Here is a 25870-nt window from a genome sequence, read left to right as displayed (position 1 = left end):
CTCCCCACTTCCATTTCTCAACCCAAAAATTGATAAATTTGATAACATAACATGATAATAATTTGATAACATAACATGATAAACAATCAGAATGACTCGTTTTGTGGACGATACTAAGTGCAATGTTCAAAATAAGCCCTATGAGGTTCGAGTTTGAGGATCCTCAAACCTATAACAGTGACGATGTTCAATGTTCTTAATTCAAAGAAAGATGAACAGGTTGCTTCTTGTGCTAATATACGCCTTTCAGTTCAATTGAAAGCAAGGTTTTTGAACCATCGTTGACCCGAACAGTCGGACCGTTCAGCCCGGGAACCATCCAGCCAATCAGTTCCGTTTTACCCCAAACCCAGTTTTGATCAAAAACCGTTGAAAAATTCAACAACCCATTACCCCGGGCGGTCGAACCATTGACCCACTAACCCATTCAACAGTTTTGACTATTTTTTTATTTTTAATTTGTTTGTTAGAATAGGTCATTCATTCAAACCGGATGGTCGAACTGTCAACCCGAAAACTGATGTCCAAAACAATTCCGTTTTCGGGTATTTTTTAATACGTTGATAGTATTTTAGAAAAACCAATAATAAATTCCTATTTAACCATGCAATCTTTCCTTAATTTGCAAATGACTATTTTATTTTCTCAAGCCACAATGCTAGGAAAGAAGAAGTGTCACAAAATCACCAAATAAATAAAACCAACAATTATTTGATAGTACGATATAAAGTTGGAAGCTCCAGAATGTTCAGTATTTGGTGTGAATCTATATAATTTGATTTGAAATTTGCATTTCTGGAAACTTATCCTTAGCGTGCAAGAGAGAAAGGAGAAAGGAATGTTTTGTATAACTAAAAATAGGAATTTATTTTGACTGATTGGAAAGTTAAATCTCTTACAGCATGGTGGCAGGTGGTGTATTTTAATTGGGTTAGTAGGGAGGATAGCATTAAAGTTAGTAGGGAATCCAAGTTCCCCGCGTTGAGATTTGGATGCTTGGATCCTAAAGAGCCAACCGTTTAGCCCAAGCACAATCAACCACGTGGTTGCGGGGAAAGAAGACTTCCTCATGGTGGACTGGGAGGTAGGTAGTGGAAGAACGAGTTGACTCGCATGAGTATGAAACTATTGGAGTCGTTTGGAGTCATGTATCGGACAGAAGAGCCAAAGTGTTTTTGAATTTGATATTCATCCAAAAAAAGAAAAGTTAGGTTTAAAGCATAAAAGCCATTCCAAATGGACAAAGTTCTTTCTTGAGGGCATCAAGTTCTTAACAAAAAAGGTAGGCAGATTACAGAAACAAGAAACCAAGTGCTGCAAATTGCATTCTTCCCTGAGAAAGACGCCTTGTGTGGATAAAGGATCTGAGTTGGAATAAGAATTTGATAAGAAATAATAGGTGGAGAATGGGTTGTTGACTTATATGTAAGAACAATCAAGTGCACTTACCTAATTAATTTATAACTTTGTCTTCTGATACCAATTTGGTGATTGTCTTGCGGCTTTGTTCTTTCTGTTAATCTTGTATTGAGATGTTAAATTTCCATTTCTTCATACCGACCCACCTTTTGCAATTCAGAGTCAAAGAAAGAAGCGGGGATATGCACTTCACCGTCGAACTCTGTGGTTGCTACCACACTATAAGTACCCCATGTCAGTGATATCAGCTCCATGCATTGTTCTCTCGCCTTGAATCATTTGATAAAACAAATCACCTAACAGAGAGAGAATGGTCACTTCAAAGGGGGTTACAGTTTTTGCGTTTGTAGTTTTAATCTGCATTGGATGTTCCTCTGCAGCTAGAACCGTGTTCTACGGTGAGGGAGGGAGAGGAGGTGGAGGTGGTGGTGAGGGTGGGGGTGGTGGAGGTGGAGGTGGTGAAGGCACTGGGTCTGGATACGGCTCTGGCAGTGGAAGCGGCTCTGGTTATGGAGGCGGAGTTGCCTTAGGTGGAGGTTATGCAAGTGTTGGTGGGGGTGGGGGTGGCGAAGGTGGAGGTGGAGGTGGAGGTGGGGGGTCAGGGAATGGTAGTGGGTATGGATCTGGGAGTGGTAGTGGCTCAGGTTATGGTGCAGGAGGTGCCTCAGGTGGAGGTTCATATGGGAGAGGGGGTGGCGGTGGCGGTGGAGGTGGAGGCGGAGGCGGAGGTGGCAATGGAAGTGGGAGCGGATCGGGCTATGGCTCGGGAAGTGGTAGTGGGTCGGGCTATGGAGTTGGAGTACCAGTACGTGGACATGGCGGTAGTTATGGCAGAGGTGATGGTGGTGGTGGGGGGGGCGGAGGTGGAGGTGGAGGTGGTTCTGGCAATGGCTCGGGCTCTGGCTACGGGTCCGGCTCTGGCTCTGGGTATGGGGGTGGTCGTGGTCAAGTACCTTAAAGGCTTAAACCACTGTAGCTTCACGTAGACAGACGGCGTCAATCATCTTCTCCGATCGGTCTTCATCTTTCTCTCTTCTCCTGTCTCACTAGAACCTACCTTCTGTTTCATTTTCACTTTGAAACTCTACAGAATGAAATAAAATCGCCAATCACCACTCCTGGGAAAACTGGGATTGGCTTGATTTGATGTGTGAATTGGATTGTTGTAACCCGTAATAAAATAAAGAACTTTACAAGTGATTATCGCAATTTGTATTCCTTTTTTTCGGTAATCATGCATCTCAATTTGTATTCACACATTAACAAACACCCCTTAATAAAATAAAGCTTTATTTTTTTAAGAAAAAAAAATAAGATCTAAATGGAGAAATATGTAATGCATCAGTTCTATTATTTTACGCAAAGTAAGCTACTTATAATGCAGTGTTTAAGTTTTTCATAAATTGATTAATTCAGGTGATTATTTGCACGTTGCACTAAATTAATCTATAACTTCAAAAGCTGTACCTTAGCTTAGAAATAATTATGTTCCAATTTAACGAGAGTTCATTTATATTTTTAAGGCTTAAAACATGTATTTCATTCATTCAAGAAATTGATTCGAGTACATAGACTTGCCAAAAAGACCAATCATAACCCAAATACAATTTCTCATGAAAAAACAAAATATAGAAATGGATGTAGGAGAACAAAAGAATTTTTGCAATCAAATAAAGATGAAAAATTAGAGTCTGGATCTCTTGTCCACGTTTATCTCAGTCATACATGGAGAACATCTCATCCTGTGCATAGTATTATGCTGGGGGAGATGTTCCCAATTCAAAGGGGGTAGTATATTGTGGGTAGGCGTGGGCAAAAGATCCAGAGTCGAAAAATTACCAACGAAATAGAAAAGAATAACTCCAATCCACCATAAAGGGCAAGAGAAAAGATAGGTGAGGTTCCCAAAAGAGATTGCAAAGAGCTGATAATAGCATGGTTCGGGTAAATCCACAAAAAATGACAAAGCCCACATTACAACCGATACCAAATACTGTAATTGCCTTCCATAACGGCATTCGCCGGAGAATTGCGAATGGAACTGAATAAATAAATGAGAGTTCATTTATTTTTAATCATATTACTTATTAATATTAATTATAAAAAACTATAACGCTACCAAATAAACAACCTGCATAAGTATGCCATTAACCAAATAATTAACCACATTATTTTGTGGTGTCCTATATATCTTGACCCCGTTGTATCTACTTTCTCCTCTCCTCTCTATTTTAATACAATTTTTATTTTATTACCCAAAAAATAACCATATTCATGATGATAACTTTTATTCATTTTGAAATTAATTATCCAATAAAGTATTAGAATTTAGAAAAAATAATTTTACTAGTTGAAGAAACCTCAAGTTCATGAATCAAGAAATTCAATTTTTTACAGCATAAAAAAATGTGGCTCATAAGTTATCACGATTAGACCAATATTACGAGTAAAACTTTAAAGTTTAAACGATTCAAACTGATGTCTATTTATCAGTTCAACAAACATGGTGTTTAAAGTCTCAAAAAACAATAGAGGGTTTTATAAGCACTCCAGAAACCCTTTAATTGTGAAAGGACAACATTTTATTTTAAAATTTATGAAGTAAATCAGTGTTTTCAAAACCAGACCAGACTAGATGGTTAGACCGGAAAAACTGGGAACCTGTCATTTGATTGGTTCTGATTCAACCAAAAACTGTTGATTTGGTCAGCTGTTGATTTGGTCAATGAACCATACTGACCCAGGTGGTCGAACCATCAACCCGAACAATGATTTTTGGCCATTTTTTGTTTTCTTTTATTTTTTTATTTTTTTGTCAGAATGGGCCATCCATTCAGACTGGATGGTCAGACCATTCGACCCGGGAACCAGACCCAAAATGGTTTTCTGTCCTATCCGATTTTAAAAACCTTGGTATGTGGAGTTCAAATTCGAACATGACATTCGCTTCAAACCCACCATTTTACTCATTTACATCTCACTATCCATTGTTTTTCTCTTCTTACTCTAAATTTTAAGATGTTTTCACTCTTATGTTTTTACCAAGCCAAACATAGCCTTAGGTAAGAAAATGAAAGAGGTCAAAGAAAAATTTTACTTTTTTTTCTCTTTAATTTCTCTAGGAAAGTTACTTTATTTTGAGATTTTCTTCCTTTTTCTTCATTTTCTTTGCAACCAAATGGCAAATTGGCTCATCATGGTGGAGATGCCCATCTTATTTTATTATGGTTCGCTCTAAATAGAGTGTAAAATGAAACAAGGTCCATGAAGCTCAAAAGCTGACCCCAAATGTTGAGTGAGATTAATGAGAGAAGTGGCTGAAACAAATAACATTGTTTTGTCTTTTAGGATAAAATCAGATAATTATTTTTTGGTAAATAAATATTGAGATAGTGCCGTAGGGCTGCAACTTGGGTCAGGTTAGCCCAAACCTAGTTCAAAAAATTAGGGTTGGGTTGGCTTGAAGTTCAGGTTAGAATTAGGGTTGAAAAGTATGAACCCGATATAACTGTGAATTGGGTTAGAGTTGAAGCCTTAACTAATTCGATCCAACCCAAACCCAATTTAGCATCAAATTTGTGTCTATATATTTCATATAAATATGTAGGGTAAATTACAGACTTAAGGGCTTAAACTTTCAAAGTGTGGCATTTTAAGACCTTGAACTTCCAGAAATATACACTAAAGTCTAACTCCGTTAAACTAACATCAGGATGAGGGTAAAATTGTAAAAATACCCATTTTTAGATTCTCCTTTTGTACAGTTCATTTTCTTCTACCTTTTGACTTTAGATAAAAACCATCACGATAAAGTAAGCTCACCCCAGTTCTCTATCTTATTATCATCATCTTTCTTCTTCTTCTTCTTCTTCCCTCCACCACTGCAACAAACTCGGATAAACCTTCCACTGTACTTGTTGAATCCACCAATGACTCACATGCCTAACCTAAGCATGCACCCTTTACATACATCAGGACAAGCCAAGGCAGCCTTGAGAGTAATCCTCAAAAATCACTATTCACTTTCTTCTTTGTTTGAACGCCAAACCAATAGTGGCAGCAAATTTCACTTATCTCTAGAGGTCATGTTCTTGCATTCCACATTGGCACTATAATTGGAAGAAATGTTAGCAAATTGCATGTCCTAATGCCTTTCACCCAAGCAAGGTTTAGCTGAATGCAATGGTTGTTCAGCTGGCTATGGAACCAATGATAAGGTTCCACACCAGTATTTAAATACATGGGGCATGCACCGTTTACAATGGGGCCCATGAATTTATTACTGGTGTGGAACCTCATCATTGGTTCCACAGCCCGCTGAACAACCATCATGTTCAGCTAATCCAAATTCCTTTCGCCCAACCTAGCACCATTGGAATGTTGTTCTTTGGATTCTCCCCATCTAAAAAGTAATCAAAACCACTCTCTTTCCACTATGAAATTAGAAATCTTTTTAGTGTCACATACTAGAGAAGTGGCAAAATTGAGACTTGAGCAACAACTGAAGTCACCTAGATTGTTGGTTGTCATGCTATTGATCTTGATGACATTGTCTTGGTATAAAGCAAATTGAACCACAACCACCAATGATCTCACCAAAAGCATTACAATGTAGCCTTAGTTATTGTGGCCCATGGCTATGAATATGTTGTGGTCTTGCTACTAGAAAAAATATTTTCTAAACATCACCATTCTTTCTCTTGGCACCCCTTAAAGCACTAGCAATAGGGGTGGATTCCTCAGCAATAATACCACTAACACCCATATTTATGTTATCATATTTCATTAGACATCATCGAAGTTGTAAGGAAAGGGATTGCAAGAGGAGCCAAATATTTTAACAAACTTTAGATATTAAAACCCTAAAATGAAAATTAATTATAACTTACACAATTTTCTAGTTCAGTATCCCAACTTGATTTTAATTAGCGAAGTTTCTAAGCCTCCGAAGTTGCAAACTTGAGACACTTGAACAAGTCTTCTCCTTGTTGAAACTTGAATAAAGTTGAGAATTAGGATTAGGAAGAAAGATAGATTATATGAGAGATTATCAAAGTGTAGATGAAAGTATGTGAGGGAATATGTGAGAGTAAGTCAGTGTATGAAAGTATCAGATAGTATGAGAGTTGCTATAATGAGAATGGAGAAGGTAAAGGTATTTATAGTAATTGGAAATAATTTAACTAACTAAAATACTCTTAAAAACTAGTTGTTTAGTTATTGAAAGTGGAATTTCGATCTTTTATAAAGTTAATTATCACTTTACTAAGATGCCGCCCAACTAGCTATTATATAGATGTTGGGGGCATTCAAGTCAATTTTTGAGCCCCTTCCCCTAAAGCGAAAATATACAAATACCTCCTCTCCCCAAACTAGTTGTTTGTAATTGTTGGGGGAATTTCTAGAAAAGAAACCCAAAAAAAGTGAAAAATAGCCAATAACTATGTAATTCGATAGGTCAAACCAGATTCATGTCATGTTAAGCTAGGTCGCAAATCGTGCTAACATGACACACATTATCGTGTTGTGTCGTGCCAAACCCGTGGGCTTCAAAACCCAAGCCCGGCATGGCCTAGTGGTATGGGTCAAGCTTTAGCACGACCTAATTGCTATAGTTCCTATTGTGTCAAGTTGTGCGGTACTGACCCACAAGCAGCACGTGGGACCCATTTGTGTCAAATACACTTCCTACTTAATCACTAAAAAACATAGATGAAAAGTCTAAGTACTCATTTGACAAGTCTTTTCCAAAAGATATATTGTAAGATCTATCAGTTAAAAGACATTGTGAACTTTTGCAAATAGATCTTAGAAGACCAAGACTGTTTGGTTGAAATATTTTTCATAGATATCCGGAATGACCATAAAAACTACAACACTATTTGGTAATGCGATGAAAATATGTGTTATGTATATATGAATGTCTTATGTGCGAGTCAGCAACCCATTCATTTAATACATGTGGGACCCACATACATGTTTAAATGTGCATTTTATAGTTGTGAGTCCCACATGCAATCACCATAAATGAGTTCAACATTCAAATCCACCTATGCATATCCTTCATTATGGAGTACAAATATTTTTTGAGGTGGGCCCCACATACATTTCAATATTTAAATAATATGTGTTGCGGGCCCTACATACATTATCCAAAGTGGACACCACATACCATTGATAGACATGTATGTGGGATCCACGTATATTTCCAAGGTAGGCCCCACATAACATTGGTGGACATGTATGTAGGGTCCAAGTGTGAACATGTAATGTGGCCCCACATATATTGCTCAAGGTGGGCCCTACATAATACATAATGTGGGCCTCATATATCATTAATAAGTCTCACTTACACATTCAAATAGTTTTTTGTCAAAAGATAACCCATTTTCTCCCAAGCATGTGTGTCATGCCACATGTTCTAAGAAGACACAAGGTGTTAAAAGATTGTAAAACTTCATTTGAAGCTTCTTAAAAATGTCATGCCACCCATTTTCTCCCTTTCTTATGTTAAAGTTTTACTTTTATTGTTTTTATATTTCATGTACTTTGTCTTCATTTCTTATTATACCCTCTTAAAACTTGTAAAAGCATCATATCCTACATTGTTTAAGAAAAGATGTAGAATTCAGCTTGTAAGTTAATTTGGCATCCTATTATTGTTGGTTTATGTATTTGGAGGGAAAATTCAAAATACAAATTTTGAATACTCTCTTGTGTTAAAGTTTTGTCTTTATTGCTTTGTCTTTTCTATATTTTGTTTTCATTTTTTGTTATACCTTCTTAAAGATTGTGAAAATACATTGTCCTATATTGTTCAAAAAAATCTTGTGTTAAAGTTTTGTTTTTATTGTTTTGTCTTTTTTGTACTTTGTCTTTATTTCTTGTTATACCATCTTGAAGCTTATAAAAGCATATTATCCTACATTGTTTAGGAAAAGATGTATAATTCATCTTATAAATTAATTCGACGTCCCAATTATTGTTGGATTTATGTATTTTGGAGGAAAATTTCAAAATGCATGAATTTTGAACTCCCTCTCTTATATTAAAGTTTTATCTTTATTATTTTGCATTTTTTATATTTTGTCTTCATTTCTTATTCCACCCTCTTAAAACTTGTTAAAGCACATTATCTGACATTGCTAGGAAAAAGTGATAAAGTTTGCTTTATAGATTAGAGGTGTTCTGTAACGTGGATGTAGGTTGGTCACACCTTATGGTAGGAACTAATCCACACCATACCTACACAAATAAAGTCATTCTACAAGTATAGTTGAGACTAATCCACACCATACCTATTGATCCCATACATCTCACGTACAAATTATAAGATAATTTACACAATCGATCATTAATAAAGAAAACATAATTTAAGCCAAAAATAATTTGAAATAATAATATAAAATAAACACTAATACATAATTACTAATAAATATATTTTCCATTTATGCCAATTATTAAAGGATAAATGTATATAATATGAATTTATATAATAGTACAAAACCGTTTTGATTAACAAAAATGGTAATAAAAATAATTAAAAATGGTTCAATGTTTAGAAAAATCATTATAATATTATCTTCAACAATGAACAAATTAAAAATGAATTCCAACATAAATAAAAATATGTTAAAAATTAAATAAAATGAGGGTAGTTGGACCAATGCAACACAGGAATCCATCCCACAAACTTTCAACACTATAGTGTGGCCCATCTATGATAAAATACCTTTAATGATAAATTGAAGTATGGTTCATCCCTGTTCACACTATTTTATGGATGGGGAGCATCCACACAAAACCAAATGCTCTATTTTATCATGGATAAGACCAAAACAATCACGTCTATGATATATTCATAATACCGAATACCTTCCTATGAGTATTCTGTAACATAGATGAAAAATTAGTGGGTGTGGATTGGTCCACACTACACCATTGTAGAAATGACCAATCCACACTGTACCATAATCCACAGCTATTCTAAGGGGTGTTTTATAGTGTAGATGAGAAATTGGTGGATGTGGACCACTATTGTGGTGATGATTAATCTACACCACACTACAATCCACAGTTGTTCTAAACTATGGACAAACTATGTATACTGGTCCAAGCAACATCAACAATGGCGTTTTGTAGGTGTGGTATGGATCTACACCACACTTTGATTCCATGTATCTTATACACAGTTTATGAAATAATCTACAAAGTCAATCATAAATGTCTAATTTTTACAATTTATATGATAAATAAATTGGAATTAAGGCATTGAAAATTGAATATTACCAATAAACATTAATTTTAACAAAAATGGTAAGAAAATAGTTTTAAAATAAAAATTATTATTTTATTGATAAAAATATTTAAAAATTAATATTTAAGGAAACAAAATAACAAATTATTGCATGACGAAGATGAATCGTCTTCTTCCCCTTGTAATGGAACACAACGATGGAGAAGAGCTTCAACGATAATATCGTAGGGTCCTAACTAGTATTGTAGGGTAAAGAGCATGTATTTTATCAATATTATATTCTTAAAACACTAAAGACCAAATTCAACCACAAGAAATATGTGTGAAAGAGTTATTAAGCTATGGACATGGCTAGTTCACAATATATTATGCATCAATCATATCCATAACATACAAAATGTTGTGGTCATCCAATGGCATGGACCGAAAGGTCCGAAATGAACCATTTACGAAATGACAACAGTTTCGAACACCACCTTAAATTGTGGATAAACTGTGTGGGTTGAATCAATCTACACCCACAATTATGTTCTATAGATGTAGTGCGGATCAATTCATGCCACTTTTTAATTCCACACATCTCACATACAATTTGTGAAATAGCTATACAATCGATTGTAAACAAGTAATTATAGACAATAACCCAAATTAATTTGGAAATATCATTAATAAAATCATATTAAGCAATAAAAAATTATTTTAACAAAAAAATAAGTGAGAAAATAATAAAAATATTTTTTATTAAATAATTCAATAATTCAATAAACAATTATTAAATTATTTAAAACTTCAATAAAAATAGTAGAACTTATGCCTTCGAGGGTGTAATGGTAAAAACAACAAAATATTAAGGCATGTGATGTATAATATATATTACATGCCTCTTTTTGTCCATCGATGGATGGAGACCACCTATGAAAAATAAGCATGGATGAGAAATTGATCTAAGACAATCATTGTCCACGAGTTATTGGGAACCGTCCTTAACGAACCGAACACCAATTATTATTGTGGACGAAACCAATATAAACACAGCATTGAACACTACCTTAATTTGTTATCCTTATTGTTGTTGGATATATGTATTTTGGAGGGAATATTAAAAATACATGAAATTTGAACTCTCTCTTTTATGTTAAAGTTTTATCTTTATTGCTTTATCTTTACTATATTTTGTTTTCATTTCTTATTCTAACCTCTTAAAGATTGTGAAAACACCTTATCCTACATTGCTTGGAAAAAATATGTAGAGTTCAGCTTATAAGTTAACTTATCCCTATGGGTGCTACCCATATGAGGAAAATCCACAATACATTTTACTCACATGCTTGTAGGCAGTTGGTGTGCTTTTCACACATGTGCATGCATCAAGCCGAGTTGAGACATAGGTGTGGGTGTGTATGCACACACCATATCCTTTTTAAGTGATTATGTTTTAACCATTTCTATAAAATCTGATTAACCATTTTTTGTTCTATTTAAATGTCTTTTGGTCTATACATTATGTCAGCTTCTTCTTTGTGTCTCTTCAAGCGGGTTGCTAACGTGCACACTGTTTAAGAGAGACATATCTCATTATAAGGACACTTTTGTGTTTTTTCAGGTGGTTGAAAATTCTCTATAAATAGAGTGTTGGTCAACCTAATGGCATAAACTATATAATAGTATTTAATTATCAATTCATAAAGAATGAGCTTCTCACATTAGTGATTTAAAGAGGACTGATAACCAAGTGCACATCATCTATCAAAAACTTGTGGGTTGTTTCATCTTAGAAACTGATTTGTAAAATCCAAGTTGCACCATAAGAGACAAATGTTGTTTTAAGAAAAGTTACCAAGTGGCATGACTAAGCCCATTCCATATTCTATGCAAAGTTCAGCTTGTTGTTTTTGCAGTTCACAATAAACTTTAAAAATGACTTCACACCACTATCATGTTTGCAACAATTATTCATAAAGTAAATTTCCTCCATTATTGGTTATGCACAATCCACTACAATGTAGATGCAAATCTGACGTGGCCCATGGATGGATTGGCAAAAGATTCCTTTACATAACAGAAAAAATGTGGGTCATCTAATGAGCTTCTCCAGTTTACCTCCCTAGTGGATTTTTCTTATTATAAACTAGAGAATGACCCCATACTTAGTACGAGGAAGTTATTTTTTGTGTGTATATATATCTATATATATACATTTTCTGAAAGTATAAAAATGTCTCAACGAATAAAGAAAAATGGCAAGGACGACGTCTATAGAGATTGAGAATTACAGAAAACAAAAACAAAGAAAAAGTGGAAGATAGAAGAAAAAGACAGACACTAAAAAAGACTCTTATTTATAAATACCTCCTCCATGAGACCGCCCAAAGGGATCCATGACACAGAAATAGTCATCGGAACGCAATGGCATAACATGTCAATGAGAGGAGAACCTTTCGTCTCCTCCAAAAGCTTCATCGATGCTGAGGTGTTGCAAACCCAAATCTCTATCCTTCAACGGTTTGTTTTTTGAGTTCAAACTTCAAATCTAACTGAATTAATGAACTCAAGTAATAATTAACAACAAAAATCGAAAAACAAAGGAAAGCCTAGATAACCCATCGTCATCACCATAAAAACCTAAACTTTTTAAAAACCACAAGCGAGCAACATTGTTGATTCTCGTCTCACTTTCTCGACCTTCTTGAAATGGACCCTCGAACTACATTCCTCCTCCCAACCTCACTTTTTTTTATCTTTCTTCTTTTTTTCCCTCCCCCTACAGAGTTGTGGAATAAATATGAAAATTCACTGATTTATGGAGGAAATGGGGAAATAAATGAGGGAAACCCGGGTCTCACTGCCGCAGTACCTCATTTTCTTTGTCTTTTTGCCAACCTCTATATTACATAAATTTGTAGTAGTGCACCACACGGTTCTTCCACCTTTCCCGAACTATTAATTTGATCTAATCCGGACATTGGTAAGGGTAGATAGAAGGGGCCCAGCTAAGGATCTCTCTCTCTATGGGGTCCCATCTCTTGGCTATGTTTTGTAGCTATGTTCTATAACTTTATTAATTGCATATGTTCTTCCTAACGTAGATGGAATGTTTTGAATCGGATTGCTAAACAATGCAGGTCGAATTATCCATGAATTGACCCATGCATAACTTCTTCCTAACCCAGACATGTGGCCACAAAATTTGTATTCTCAATCAATGTGACTCTGAATAGTCGTATTCTCAGTTGAGTCATTTCTGAGAAGACAATGTTTCGCTCTAAACTAAATCAATGGCAGCCTATACATAGTTCATAGGGAGAATGATGGTTCAGCCCAGGGTCAGAATTTATAGGCTCAAAGTACATTTGGGGTAGGTACCAGTTCGGAATTGATGCTAATTCACGGGCGTGTATGGATGCATAGAATGTGGGTTTTTGACCTTTTGAATGTTTATAGATCTTAATATGGAAATCAGAAATCTGCATGAGCCTATCCATACTTTTCCATAGTTCATATAACCATCCTGACTACCGGCAGCCACCCATAAGTGATCGCCAATGGTCGGAGATCTCATCTAACATTAAATGCCAAAGAGCAGTCACCTGTAGCAAATAGTAAGATGACCGTTTTCTTCTTAGGCGAACCTGTCTTCTCAATCATCATTTTGTAATAACAGTAAACAAGGCTGGCCTATTCTACCTTTATATGACCCTCCCGGCTACCGAAGACCTCCCATAAGTGATCGCCAATGAACAGTCATTAATAAAGATTCGATCGTCGGCGAATGGAAAGACTGTAAAACAGAGCATGTTTTTACACTAATGGCCGGCTACCAATAGTTGTTTAGCGAGTTCGCCTATTTTAATGAATCATCCCAACCACCAACAACCATCCAAAACCAAAAGTAATCGTCGGTGGCCGGTTGTCATTTACATTAAAGACTAAAAAACAGAGCATGTAAAGACTGCGAAAACAGGGTATGTATTAAGAACTGAGAAACTAACCGGATTGAGGTAGATAATCTACTAAAGCCGATTCCTAGTTTTGTTCTAGAAAGTCAATGAAGTTTGATACACTCTTGTTTCTCAGATGCAAAATTGTTAAGTTGAAAGTTTCTGCAAATTGAGTAAATTTCGAAGGTTACAAAATTGTTAAATTGAAAGTTTCTGCAAAATGAGTAAATTATTGAGACTTTGAGTTTCTCGATAATATTAGTCATCAGTTGCTCGAACAAACTTTTTTTAAATTCTAATGGTATGGGGTTTTAATTTGCAGAAATTTAGGTACATGCCCTACCTAACTCGACCACTTGTAACAAAACGAGTTTGAGTGTTGGATGGCTCTACTACAAAAACTGGCGACTCGAGTTGATTCAGACATGTTTCTTCTTGACTCATTGAGTTTTAAAACAGGATTGAATGTCCCCCACTTGAAAAACTTATTCTAACACCATTTGTTAATTTCATGCTTGTGTTAATTACCCATGATCAGGGCGGAGCCAAGTATATTGGTGGGATCCAAGAACTTGAACTGAAATGTTAAGGATCACACTCTAGTAATCTAGTTCTCAAAATAAAATAAAATAAACTTTTTTTTCTTTAAAAAAAATCCATATTAGACCCAAACCTTCCCACCTCATTTCTCTTGAAACTCTACCTCTTCTATTCCTTATTTCATTTTCTTGTTTAACCTGGCCTCCCAAAAGAAAATTCTTCGCTCCGCCACCGCCCATAGTTGTTGGATTATAAGATCATTTCATTTCTATTAGATTTATAATAGATGAGATTGGCTAGTGAATTCAAGTACCATATCTCACTAGTCAGTTCAGCATTAGACCATTAGGAATTAGGCTATGTTTTTATTTTGATACTAAAATAAGAGAAAAACAGAAAGGAAACATTCTCTCAACTTTCTGTACGTAACACAAAGTCCACACATCACACACTTCAAGACTCTCCAATTAAAACAACAGAAAAAAAAAAAATCAAACGCATCTATCCATCCTTTCCATTCCCCACATAAAATATTTTCCCCATTGTATCAGCACATGATCACCTTCTATATTTTAATCCTTTCCCTATATGAGAAAAAGAAGCCAGTAAGCCTACAGTTTTGAATCTCTTTTGAAAACCTAAATTCCACCCACAAAGTGGTACACATTGAAATCATTCATTCTATAAAATCTAGAAATCATGTTGAAGCCTCTTCATTTTATTAATGGCATTCAAAGATATAGATAAAAATAGTAAAAAATAATTTAAGCGCCAATAATTTAAAAATAGATATAACTCGTACCAAACTGAATGAAATGACGAAACAGGATCGATTCATGCAGTAGACTCCATGTTACTGGGATAAGGGTTGGATGATGAAGATTAAAAGTAAAATTAATTAATTTACACTTATTTGTCATAAATAAGAAGAAGACTTCGTTAAATTGATGCCCCTCAATTTGCATACCCGTACTCAGTAAATCAAGAATTCTGGTTGGCTGGTACACAACTGTAGTCCAGCTCACAAGTTAGAAGCAATTTAGGTCTTTGTTTGGACCTGAAAGTCAAAAAGTTGTAGACTGGATAAGCTCATAAGCGTCCAAATTGGGCCAAACCCAAAAATAATGCCTAACCTCACTTGAGACTACCGTTCCCCTATATTTTGCCATCTTCGTCAAACTGTTCTTACTTTTGAGTCTGCAGGTATTAAAGTCCTTGTTTGGCCCCCCCGTAGGTCAAAAAGATGTGATGGAATGAGTTAGTTAAAGATGCATTCAGATTTTATATGGTAACTAATTTCATGTCACAAACGATGGGACATCCGGATTCTTCGTAGGAAACCCTGCCAAACAGTCCCTACAAATACTGGGTGTTTGCACGGGCTTTCTCGCAACACAGTCGCACTACATTCGTAAATGAACTAATATTGATTCATTGGTTTGTTGGGCGCTAGACTGCTTGAGTGAATATGGTGAACTCAAGATTGGGTGTTGTTGTATTCTTGGTATTGCTTAGTGTTGGGCTTTCCTCTGCTGCCAGGTTTCTGGCCTCCGGGAATGGAGAAGGAGGAGGTGGAGGTGGTGGCTCTGGATATGGTTCGGGATATGGTTCTGGAAGTGGCGTTGGGTATGGTGGAGCACTAGGAAGAGGATATGGAAGTGGTGGGGGTGGGGGTGGGGGTGGAGGTGGAGGTGGAGGTGGTGGAGGCGGAGGTGGCGGTGGCGGAGGTGGCGGTGGATCAGGAGCTGGTAGTGGTTCTGGGTATGGTTATGGGGGCGGGAGTGGTTTTGGGGAAGCTTTAGGTGGCTGGTATGGAAGTGGTGGGGGTGGGGGTGGAGGTGGTGGAGGTGGAGGCGGAGGCGGAGGTGGCGGAGGGTATGGAGGTGGAAGTGGGTATGGTGCCGGAGGAGCCATAGGTGGATCTGCTTATGGAGTTGGTGGAGGTGGTGGAGGTGGAGGAGGAGGTGGATCAGGCAATGGGAGCGGTTCAGGCTATGGTTTTGGTAGTGGTGGTGGTTCTGGGTATGGTGCTGGTGCCAATGGTGGAGGAGGCGGAGGTGGAGGTGGCGGGGGTGGGGGTGGGGGTGGGGGTGGGGGTGGTGGCGGTGGTGGTTATGGTGGCGGCTCTGGCTATGGATCGGGATATGGATCAGGCTATGGTTCTGGATATGGTGTGGGAGGTGGTCAAAACCCTTTGAGAGAACAATCAACTCCCAGACCAACTAACAAGCAACAGCCTATTTAAGCTTCTCTCATTCTCAACTCGTAGCCTGTTATCTGTGTGTCTGCAATTCATTGGTGTCTAACTGTCTCTCTGTTTCTGCTTGTCATGGAATAAGACCACCATTTTTCACAGTTTAGCTTATGTACATGGTGGACTTCAAAAGGGAAAGTCTGAAACCTAAATAAAGCAAATCAAAACTCTGAAGTAACCAGGGTTTACATGTTCCATACTTCATATAAGACACGTGGCACTCATAAGAACGTTGTAGTGGTAAAATATAAAAACCTCCCCTGAGTTTTTTTGACAATCTTATAAACCTCCCCTATGTTTTGATTTTAATAGAATCCTCTCCTATAGTTTTGAAAAAAGCTATAAATACCTCCATTCCATTAAAGTTCCATTAACTTAGAAGAATAATTTACTAAAATACCCTTAAATACTACCAAGTATCATCCTCCTCTTTATGAGATGTATACTTCTACATCAAGTTCAACAAGAACAGAGCAAGTTCTCTTTGAAACAAAAACATCTCCACAAATTCACTAGCAACATTCCTGTAGGTTTCAGCAAGATTTCAACAGGCAATTGATAATCTTAATTTAGATTCCATGTTTGATTTCTCTAGTTTGTCAAGATTTTTGCTCTTGGGGATCAATCCGTGTGGAAGACAATGTCTTTGACTTTGTTCATGTTAAATTTAATAAAACAATCCAAGTAAGATTGAGAGAAATAGGTTGGCGCTTAATACTTAATAGAACTTTGAATTTTTTTTCTGTTTTATGATTTGAGATCGTGTTAGGAATTTCTTTGAACACTTGGAGTACTATCACGCACATCATATGAATGCATTATAAAGATGAATTCAGTACGGTTGAAGCCTTTTGGGTAGATTAAATAGTTCTAAAAAAATGGATGTTAAATTACTTAAATAGTAAAAGGAATCGCTTAGAACCATTTAACAGGCATCTCCACGAAGTCTCTAGACTGTGGTTCCTATTTTCCTATCACCTGAAAAAAAAATGAAAAGAAAAAAAATAGTAAAGAAATAGAATGAAGAAGAAAGAGAGAAGAAGAATAAAAGAGACGGAAAATTAAGAAAATATGAAAAATAAATAAAATAGAGCAAAAGGATAAAAAAAATGAGTTATGATTGCTTAGCTCAATTGAGACATAGAAGTGGAAAAAATAGGAGTAGGAGATTGGTTTGCTCCGGTTACCACTTTAAGGGTAAATGTGGTATTTTAAGAAAATTTATGTATTACGTTAGGGTTTTCGGCCAGAAAAACTAATAAGAGGGAGGTATATGCACCATTTTTCAAAACTATAAGGGAGGATTCTGTTCATATCAAAACACAGGGGAGATTTATAAGATTGTCAAAAAACTCAGGGGAGGTTTTTGTATTTTACCCTTTTTTATTTCTTTTCATTACACAAACATTTGTTAATGTGGGGTCCAAATCACTTCAGGCACGCCCCTAATGCAACCTGAGATCACCATTTCTCTAAAATTTTGTGGAATACAGACTTGGACTAGTGAGTGGTGACCATTACACGAGACCAGGTCTGCTCTTCACACATGAGGCCTCACACCGACCTCACAGGCACATCCTCACACATTGGGAACTTTTCTCGTTGTTAATATTTATGGGTAATAGCATATAAGGGCAATTTTTGGGGTTTAATATCAATAAAAGTAATATATTTAAAAAATTTTCAAAAATATGTTAGCTTTTTAAAAATAATTTCAATAAAGGGCAAAAATATTGTTCATCTTCCTCTTCTTTGCCATTTGTTCACTGGAACCGCCGTGCCCATCACACAATGCGATGTGAATATCATTATGGGAAATGTTCCCATTACACATGCCACTTTTCTGGTCTATTTAGTGCGAACCAGATAAAACACTTGGCAAGATGCAAGTTTTGTACAGTATGCACAGAATTTATGGCCTCTAACTCTGTATGGTTTCAATTTTCAATTGTGGGATTTTCATACCATCTGCAATACAGAACTGTCGATAGAAAACTTCTATGATATTCCCCCAACTTGAAAAGAAGATCTAATTCTTGAATCTATGCTTCTCCTGCCTGAATTTTTGCTATTGAATGATTGAATATATTGCATATGCTCAAGTTACTCAACGCAAAATCTAACTTCTCTCTTTTGCGTACCACTTCAAGCTAAGAAACAAACGGGAACGACTCTCTTCCCAATTTCTACAATCTTGACAAATAATTGAATCACCATGTTGTTCAAACTTCACTCTCAACTCTCAACTCTCAAGGTTACTTAAACAACAAAAACTAGTGCAGATTCAAGTACAAACATCTCAGCTGATGAAGGCATTGAGAAATTATACAGATTTTCAATGAGAAGGCCAGCCATAGTTTATGGGTTTCCATTGGTTTCATTTGCAGTTTTAGGTTTTCAAGAGAAGGGTTAGCACTTAGCAGTAGTGGAACAGGGCCTTCTTGTAGGGAGGAACCCCAGATTATCTAAGCCGGATGAACAAGGTTGGTTTTTTCTTTGCATGTATAACGTTTGTGTTTATAAACTTTGCAATTTGTATTTGTGTTTATGCATATGTTTGTGAATTTGGTAGGTAAGGTTCCAACTTCCAAAACTGTGTGTCAGCTTAAGGTTAGGGTTTAGGTTTTACTATTTTAGCACATCATGTTAGATTAAAGTTGACGTAAACTTGAGCCAACCTAGCCCAGGTCACACCGCTACTATGTTGTAGTCAATAACGAGGTTATACTTGGTTATATTATTACTTGCAAACTGTATATTCTGCCTTACTCTATAGTCTATATAATTAGTTGTTACAGACTCTAGACCCCCTGAAGCTAAAGCCTTGCCAATCAAATGAACACATATCCTCAAAATAGAACACTTACCCAATGATGTCAAATGATAGAAAGCTTAAAGAATTGAATCTACAATATTTTTACTCAATCATCAACTATATCTCTTTTGCTCATCAGATTTGTAGACCCTGAAAGTATATGATAGACAAAAGCTTGCTAACCACAATCATCTTTGACAAAATTTACCAAGAGATGACAAATGAAATCCATCCTACTAAGCACATTTTAACCACCAAGGGTGTTTGCTAACAACAATGGATACAATTGGGCTATACAATTAAAACGATACTTCTTTGTCATAGTGGAGAAAAACAAGGGGAAAAAAGCACAACTACATACCTTATGTTGTTAATTATGTTAATAAATAACTACACTAATATGGAAAAAAACAAGGAATGGATAAAAACAAGTCAAAGTTCCCTGATCCCTGATAAAAGTTCTTTTCAGCCTGAAGTTCCCACCAAGGTTCAAAATATTGATACGCCTGATACGCTAGTAGGGGCGTATTGAGCAAATCGATACACATTTTTATTGCTTTTTTTTATTTTTTTTCGCAACCAATTCAGGGGGGCCGGTTTAGGTCTCCTCTACCCCCTTAACCGATCAGACCTCCAATACACCCACTGTAGGGGCGTATGGAGGGGTCCCAGAATGATACACATCGGCCGATACGAGCCAATACATGTTGATACTTTGAACCTTGGTTTCCACTTGGCTAATGTTCCAATTGAGCAAGCAAGTTGTGTCATCATCAAGATTCACTTGATGCATACGTATTTACCAAAGTTGAGTATTTATAGATTCATCCAATGTATTCATAGATTTTAACAATAGTCTTGATTCAGCTATGGCTGAGTTTGGAAGGAGTACAAATGCAACCATGTAGAGTGAAAAACCTTATATTTTGTATTATTTTGTATGTATTTACGCTATGCATATTTGCATTTGTACTACTTCCAAACTGAGCCTACATACCCTTCATTTGAACATGTCTTTTGGAATGGCAAATGCACTCTGGGTATGGATTTTCATAAAAAGATTCTTTAGTTCTGAACCGACCTCGGCCTTTAATTCCTGGCAGGGCACCTTGCCTTTTCCTTGGAGTTCCTTGCCTGTTTGATTTCAAGCTCATGAGTAGTTACTTTAAGTCCATTTGGTTTCCTCTTATTCTGAAGGCCTAGAGAAGGGCTTACACAGACAAAAGAACTTACCTGTTTTTGTGCATTTGTATTACAAGATTTGATAACGTTGATCATTCTTTTAGCTCCCCTCTTTTAATCTTATCAAACACTTTCACAAGTCTACCCTTGAAGACAAAGTTAAAACATAGCAATTGAAAAATATTAAACCTAGGGAGTGTTGCATTTTGATTTCAGCAAACAAATGGAACACCTTTAGGTGTGTCTCCAAACACAGAAACAACCAATGCACAAAAATAACTTTCATCAAACTGAAACTACATGAATGAAGCGGTTTTAGCAGCGATACAACCATCCATAGCTTATACAGGACTTATATTCTAGTGATTTATTTTTACTTTTTTAGTAGGAAATCAATGGATCAGGTTTGGTACAGGAAGGCCTTAACCAAACCCAACTTGACCATGCCTTAACTATATCCCACCCATCATGTGCAGACCAAGTACAACTTAAACATGTATTTATAGGTCAATCTTTTCACTGTACTACATATGCTTGTCTGAACTTTATCATATTTCCATTATTGAAACAAACTGCACATGAACTTTTCTATATTGTGCTTTGACATATGCATATTTTACTATAGTTGGTGCACAGTAGGGCCAGACGGGGCAAAAATAAAAGTTAGAAAAAACATTAATAAAAAACAATAATATAGGGTACAAAGATAAAATCACTTGAAATCAATATAAAAACATCTAAAACTTTTATAGCATGATAGTAGGAATAGCATGCACCATAGCCCAAACCTAACTCAAACCTGTTACAGGTTGATTGCCTGGATGTATCTATCGAGGGTGATTGTCTTCCAGTGGTCTAAGAATCTCCAGTGCCCCTTGACTGCTCTTGCCATATTACCTGAATATGATGGAATGAACACATCACTCTCTATAGAGATGATGTAATCCAATGCTGTTGTTTGAGATGCACGATTGCCAAACACTTTCAATTCTTTTGCAGTTGCCACCATATCCTGTCATCAATCAATAAGGTTGTTACAATTGAAACAGGATGATGGGTGGTAGTATGTAATTATTTGGCCATGAAGATAATGTAGACTAAATTATCATTGTTAGACCTTGAAAACTAAATTTGGAAAACGGGATCTGAATTCTGAAAGATGAGAACTGCCACCATATATTTCACCAGTTGCAATGTAAATTAAAGTTGATGGTGGATAACCAAGAGCCTGAAGAAATATTCTAGCCTCCTTGGGAGTTAATGGGCAAAAACCTTCAATCCTCTACTCTGTAGAGTTTATCTTCTTCATCCTCCAGTAATTTGTGTTATCCCTGTTAAGAATCAAATGAGAATTACAATTTAATACACCATCAAGCCTAGAAAACTACATTTGAGAAGGGCGAGAACGTTTTGGATAATCAGATGAAAATGAAACTCCAAAGAGAATATACTAGATCCTTTTTCCCTCTTTTCCTTTCTAAAAGCTTTTAAGTTTCAATTAATCAAGTCAATGCTCTCTACGTATAAGGTCTCTCTATTAGGAACCATCCTATTGTTGTGTAAACCCAATCAAATTATGACTAACTAAAAAATGAGGCAATATAAATATCTATACAGTTTCTTTTTTTTTTTAATTAGTAAGCATGAATTTTTTTAACTTTAAGATTAGAAAAAGTTTATACAACTCAGTGATGGGAGTGATGATCCCATTTGAACCCTGTTTTTTGTCCCTCGTTACAGTGCATCTCAAAATAGTTGTTGTCTCAATGCCCCTTGTTTTGCTAGATAATCAGCTAACACGTTTGCACTCCTTCGAGCCCATTTGAATTCATCCTCAACCTCCTTTGAAATCTTTTCCACTTCCCTAATCACATGTTTAAACGCCCATGGGGTATGGCTGCTATTTGTAGCCTAGGAAATGACTACTTTGGAGTCCATTTCCACTTTAATATGTTTGTATCCCATCTGTTTAGCTACCTTCAAACCTTGTAGTAGTGCCAAGAGTTCACAACCTTCAACGAATTCCTTGTTTCAATTGGTCATAAGAACATGGCCAATATCCTCCTTTCAGAATTTCTGAATACTCTTCCTATGCTTGATAGTCCTGGGTTTCCAAAAGGAACTCCCATCAAAGTTCAGTTTCACTTTATTGCCTTATGGTGGTTTCCACTCCATTCTTATCTTGTCTCTCACTCATGATGACTGTGCTACTTCATATCAGTTTCTTAGAATGTTTGTGACTTAAAAGACTTGAAAGCTTTCTAAGGATTTCACCCAATGAGCTACTTTCACCTTGATGTTATCAATCACTTCCTACTATTATGATATTTTCCAAGAAGATCCTGTTATTCTTTTCTTCCCACACCACCCAACATATTGATGCCTTTGTTGCTTTCCACATTACCATCCCTCTTTTCTTTCGTTGTCTTAAGAAGTCACGATTAAAGAGTCCCACCATGTCTTAAGGGGGAACCCACCTGCAACCAAAGAGAGTACAAAAGAAATCCCAAATTTGAAGCACAAAAGAACATGATATCATTAAGTGAGGTAGAGTCTCACCACTTTCCTTACACAAAGAGCACACGTGAGGAGAAAGGCACATGTATGACCTTCTTCTCTGTAGCATATCACAAGTGTTTACCTTGCCAAGGAATAATTCCCAATAGAAGGCTTGAATCTTTAGGGGGATGGTCTTGCACCAAATTTCTTTCACGAGGAAATCCCCAACTAAAGGGTGGGGGAAGCAAGTACTCAAAAGAAAGAAGAGCAAGAGAAGAGGCCATCTGAAAAACCTACCCAAATTCTAGAGTCTTTCAGCTACGAGTCTAAGTGAATTTTCCCTAAGAGGTTCAATAATCAAATTAGAGATTCACACTCATTTTTCCCTTAATCCCCTTTTGAAGCCCAAGTACTAATTCACGCCATTTGGACATAGTATTCCCAAAATGGGGTTTCCCCTTGAGGTTTGAAAGCGCAAAGAGATCAGGAAAGAGGTCTTTAAGTGGGGTTTCCCCTACCCAAAGACCTTCCCAAAAATGAACTTTATTACCTTGTCCCACATCAAAGCGAATGGAATTGAGGAATGTAGGGTAGATTTTGTAGATAGCTTTATAAGGAGAAGATGAAGTACTATGAAGGGCAAGTTTTACATCCCAACCATTTCCATCAACCCCATGAATGCTCTCAATCATTATGTGCCACAGTCTATCATCCTCAAAGGAATATCTCCAAAGCCACTTACCTAGTAAGGTTGTGTTCCTTAACATTAGGTTCCCGATTGCTAAACCCCCTAAATCCTTAGGTTTTCTAACCTGATTCCACTTGACCAAATGGTCTTTCCTTTCCTCTCCTGGATCCCAAAGAAAGTCTCTCATGCATTTCTTTAAACTCTTTGCTACCTTAGAAGGGATTTTGAAGGTTGAGAAGAAATAGGTGGGGATATTTTCTAGTGTGGCTCTAATCAAAGTTATTCTTCCACCCAACGAGATATAATTCCTCTTCCAAAGGGCTAATTTCCTTTCAAACCTTTCTAAGACTGGCTTCTAAAACCCAACTGGCCTAGGGTTTCCTCCTAAAGGTAGTCCTAAGTAATTAATTGGCTAGCTTCTTATCTCACACCCAAAGATCTCAGCAAATCTAATAGTTCATCTTCCTCCAAGTTGACCCATACAATACCACTTTTGGTCCAATTTATCCTTAGCAATAAATAAAGAGAGAAATAAAAGAGAATAGACTTTATTCACATTTTGAATTCATGACATCTTTAGGGGAAGCAAAAAGTCTTTAAAATAATCAATCATCAACCGATTACAATCATAAAAGATAGAAAAAAAGGCTATTAGAACTACGATTGGTCTGATCCCCTTTTAGAGGGGTATGTATGTAGGCATCCTAAGCAGTGGCGCTTGGGTCTGACTCAGATATGAAAAAAATAGGAGGTAAAGAATAATGAACATTAAAAAAAAACAAAAAGTAATAAAAAATAAAAAAGAGGAAAAAATCAAAGTAGTAGTGGAATCATTTTGCTCCGTTACTTAGGGAAATTAATCACTTCTCAAGTGGTCTTCAAAGTCATCCCTTCTTGCTTAAGTCCGACCTCCTCTTTTGCTGAACAAGCTCCTTCAATAAGATTGTTAGTCACTACATCCTATTGTGTCATGCCCTTTTGCTCATGTGAACCATTGTACCACTTTTTTGAATTGAAAAAAAAAAGTATTGCTTCTTTGCTTTTTCATTATGCTGGCATGCCTTCTCTTTTTTGCTTTGGTACTTACTCATGGTGGAGTAATGAATTAGTTAGGTTACATTGAACCTAGAAGAGAGAGAGTGTCTACCTACTTTTAGGATGGTTATACAATCAAAGCCTAGCTAGACTGCGGACTTGTTGATAAGTCCTATGGGTATGCCTTTGCAAAATGTTTGTCGATAATCTTGGATTCATTGTGAAGGGGGGTAACCTTGTTGTGTTGAAACTGTTATTGAGAACGTTGAACCTTCATCAAGATCACCCACATTTACTCAAACTAGGGTAATCACAAATCCAAGTGTCTTGAAAAAAAAAGACAGAAAATCCATTTCAAGCTAGCACAGTGTGAGGCATTGTAAAACCTTGGTACCACGCCAATCGATCAAAGAAAGGAATGGAGGCCATCCTCGACCATTTAATTCCCCAATTGTCCCCATCATCTCTCTTATCATTAGTCAATCCATTGAATTAATCAATCAAGCCTTTCCTTTGTTAAGCCAACATGCATTCTTCAAGGTGCACTTTCCAAAGGTTGAAAGATAATTTAAAAATTCAAAAAAAAAAGTAGAGAGAGAAAGAAAAGCTCTTAAGGCCTGCCTATCATCAAGTAAACATGTATTGTGCTCAGCGTGCATTCCATTTATGTGTTATGCAATCTTTATTGAAATGAAGGGAGGCCATCCTTGGCCATTTGCCCTGCCTAAAAACCCCTGCCCAGAACTTGTAAAGTATTTCCACTAGCCCCTCTTTTTTTTAATCCTTCCACGTTACCCTTTCTTTTACCAAGAATCTTCAAGCGGGTGGATGTTGAAAACTGAGGTACCCATCAATTGAAATGACGTAATAGCAAAAAAAAAAAGAAAAAGAAAAAGAGAAATAAGAAGAAAGAAAATTTGGCAAATGTCCTTTTGGAAAAGAGGGAATATAGCCCATAGAAGCAAATAATTAATCTATGAAGCATTAGGGAAACATCTATTTGCTATTTCTCCTATGAAAGATGTTTCCAAATTGATTGTTTAATTTAATGCCTTCATCTCCAAGGTATTCAAATTTTAATAAATAAGTTTTGACAATACTATCAAAAGACATGATATTTGAAAAACTTGTGACCGATCAATTGTCACGTGGTATTCATTTGGATTTTGATTGGTCAAAGTTATTGGGTATCATATTCAAAGTTCATCTTTTGGGCATCATAGATTTTCCCAATTATGTATTG

The 25870-nt window shown here is 36.3% G+C and overlaps 1 protein-coding gene and 1 pseudogene across 1 annotated transcript; one reads left to right on the top strand and one right to left on the bottom strand.

The window, feature by feature from the left end:
* The first annotated feature begins 1493 nt into the window (after positions 1-1493).
* On the top strand, positions 1494-2628 carry LOC104599634 (uncharacterized). Its single transcript, XM_088896491.1, has one exon. It carries the CDS (start codon positions 1730-1732, stop codon positions 2375-2377), a length of 648 nt encoding a protein of 215 aa, XP_088752617.1. The 5' UTR covers positions 1494-1729; the 3' UTR covers positions 2378-2628.
* Positions 2629-19329: 16701 nt separating this feature from the next.
* LOC148803524 (O-fucosyltransferase 38-like) lies at positions 19330-23596 on the bottom strand (annotated as a pseudogene).
* Positions 23597-25870: the final 2274 nt, after the last annotated feature.

Source organism: Nelumbo nucifera, chromosome 1 (assembly GCF_055504915.1).
Source record: "Nelumbo nucifera cultivar China Antique chromosome 1, China Antique-T2T, whole genome shotgun sequence".
Classification (NCBI taxonomy): domain Eukaryota; kingdom Viridiplantae; phylum Streptophyta; class Magnoliopsida; order Proteales; family Nelumbonaceae; genus Nelumbo; species Nelumbo nucifera.
This window is presented reverse-complemented; position numbering and strand designations above follow the sequence as displayed.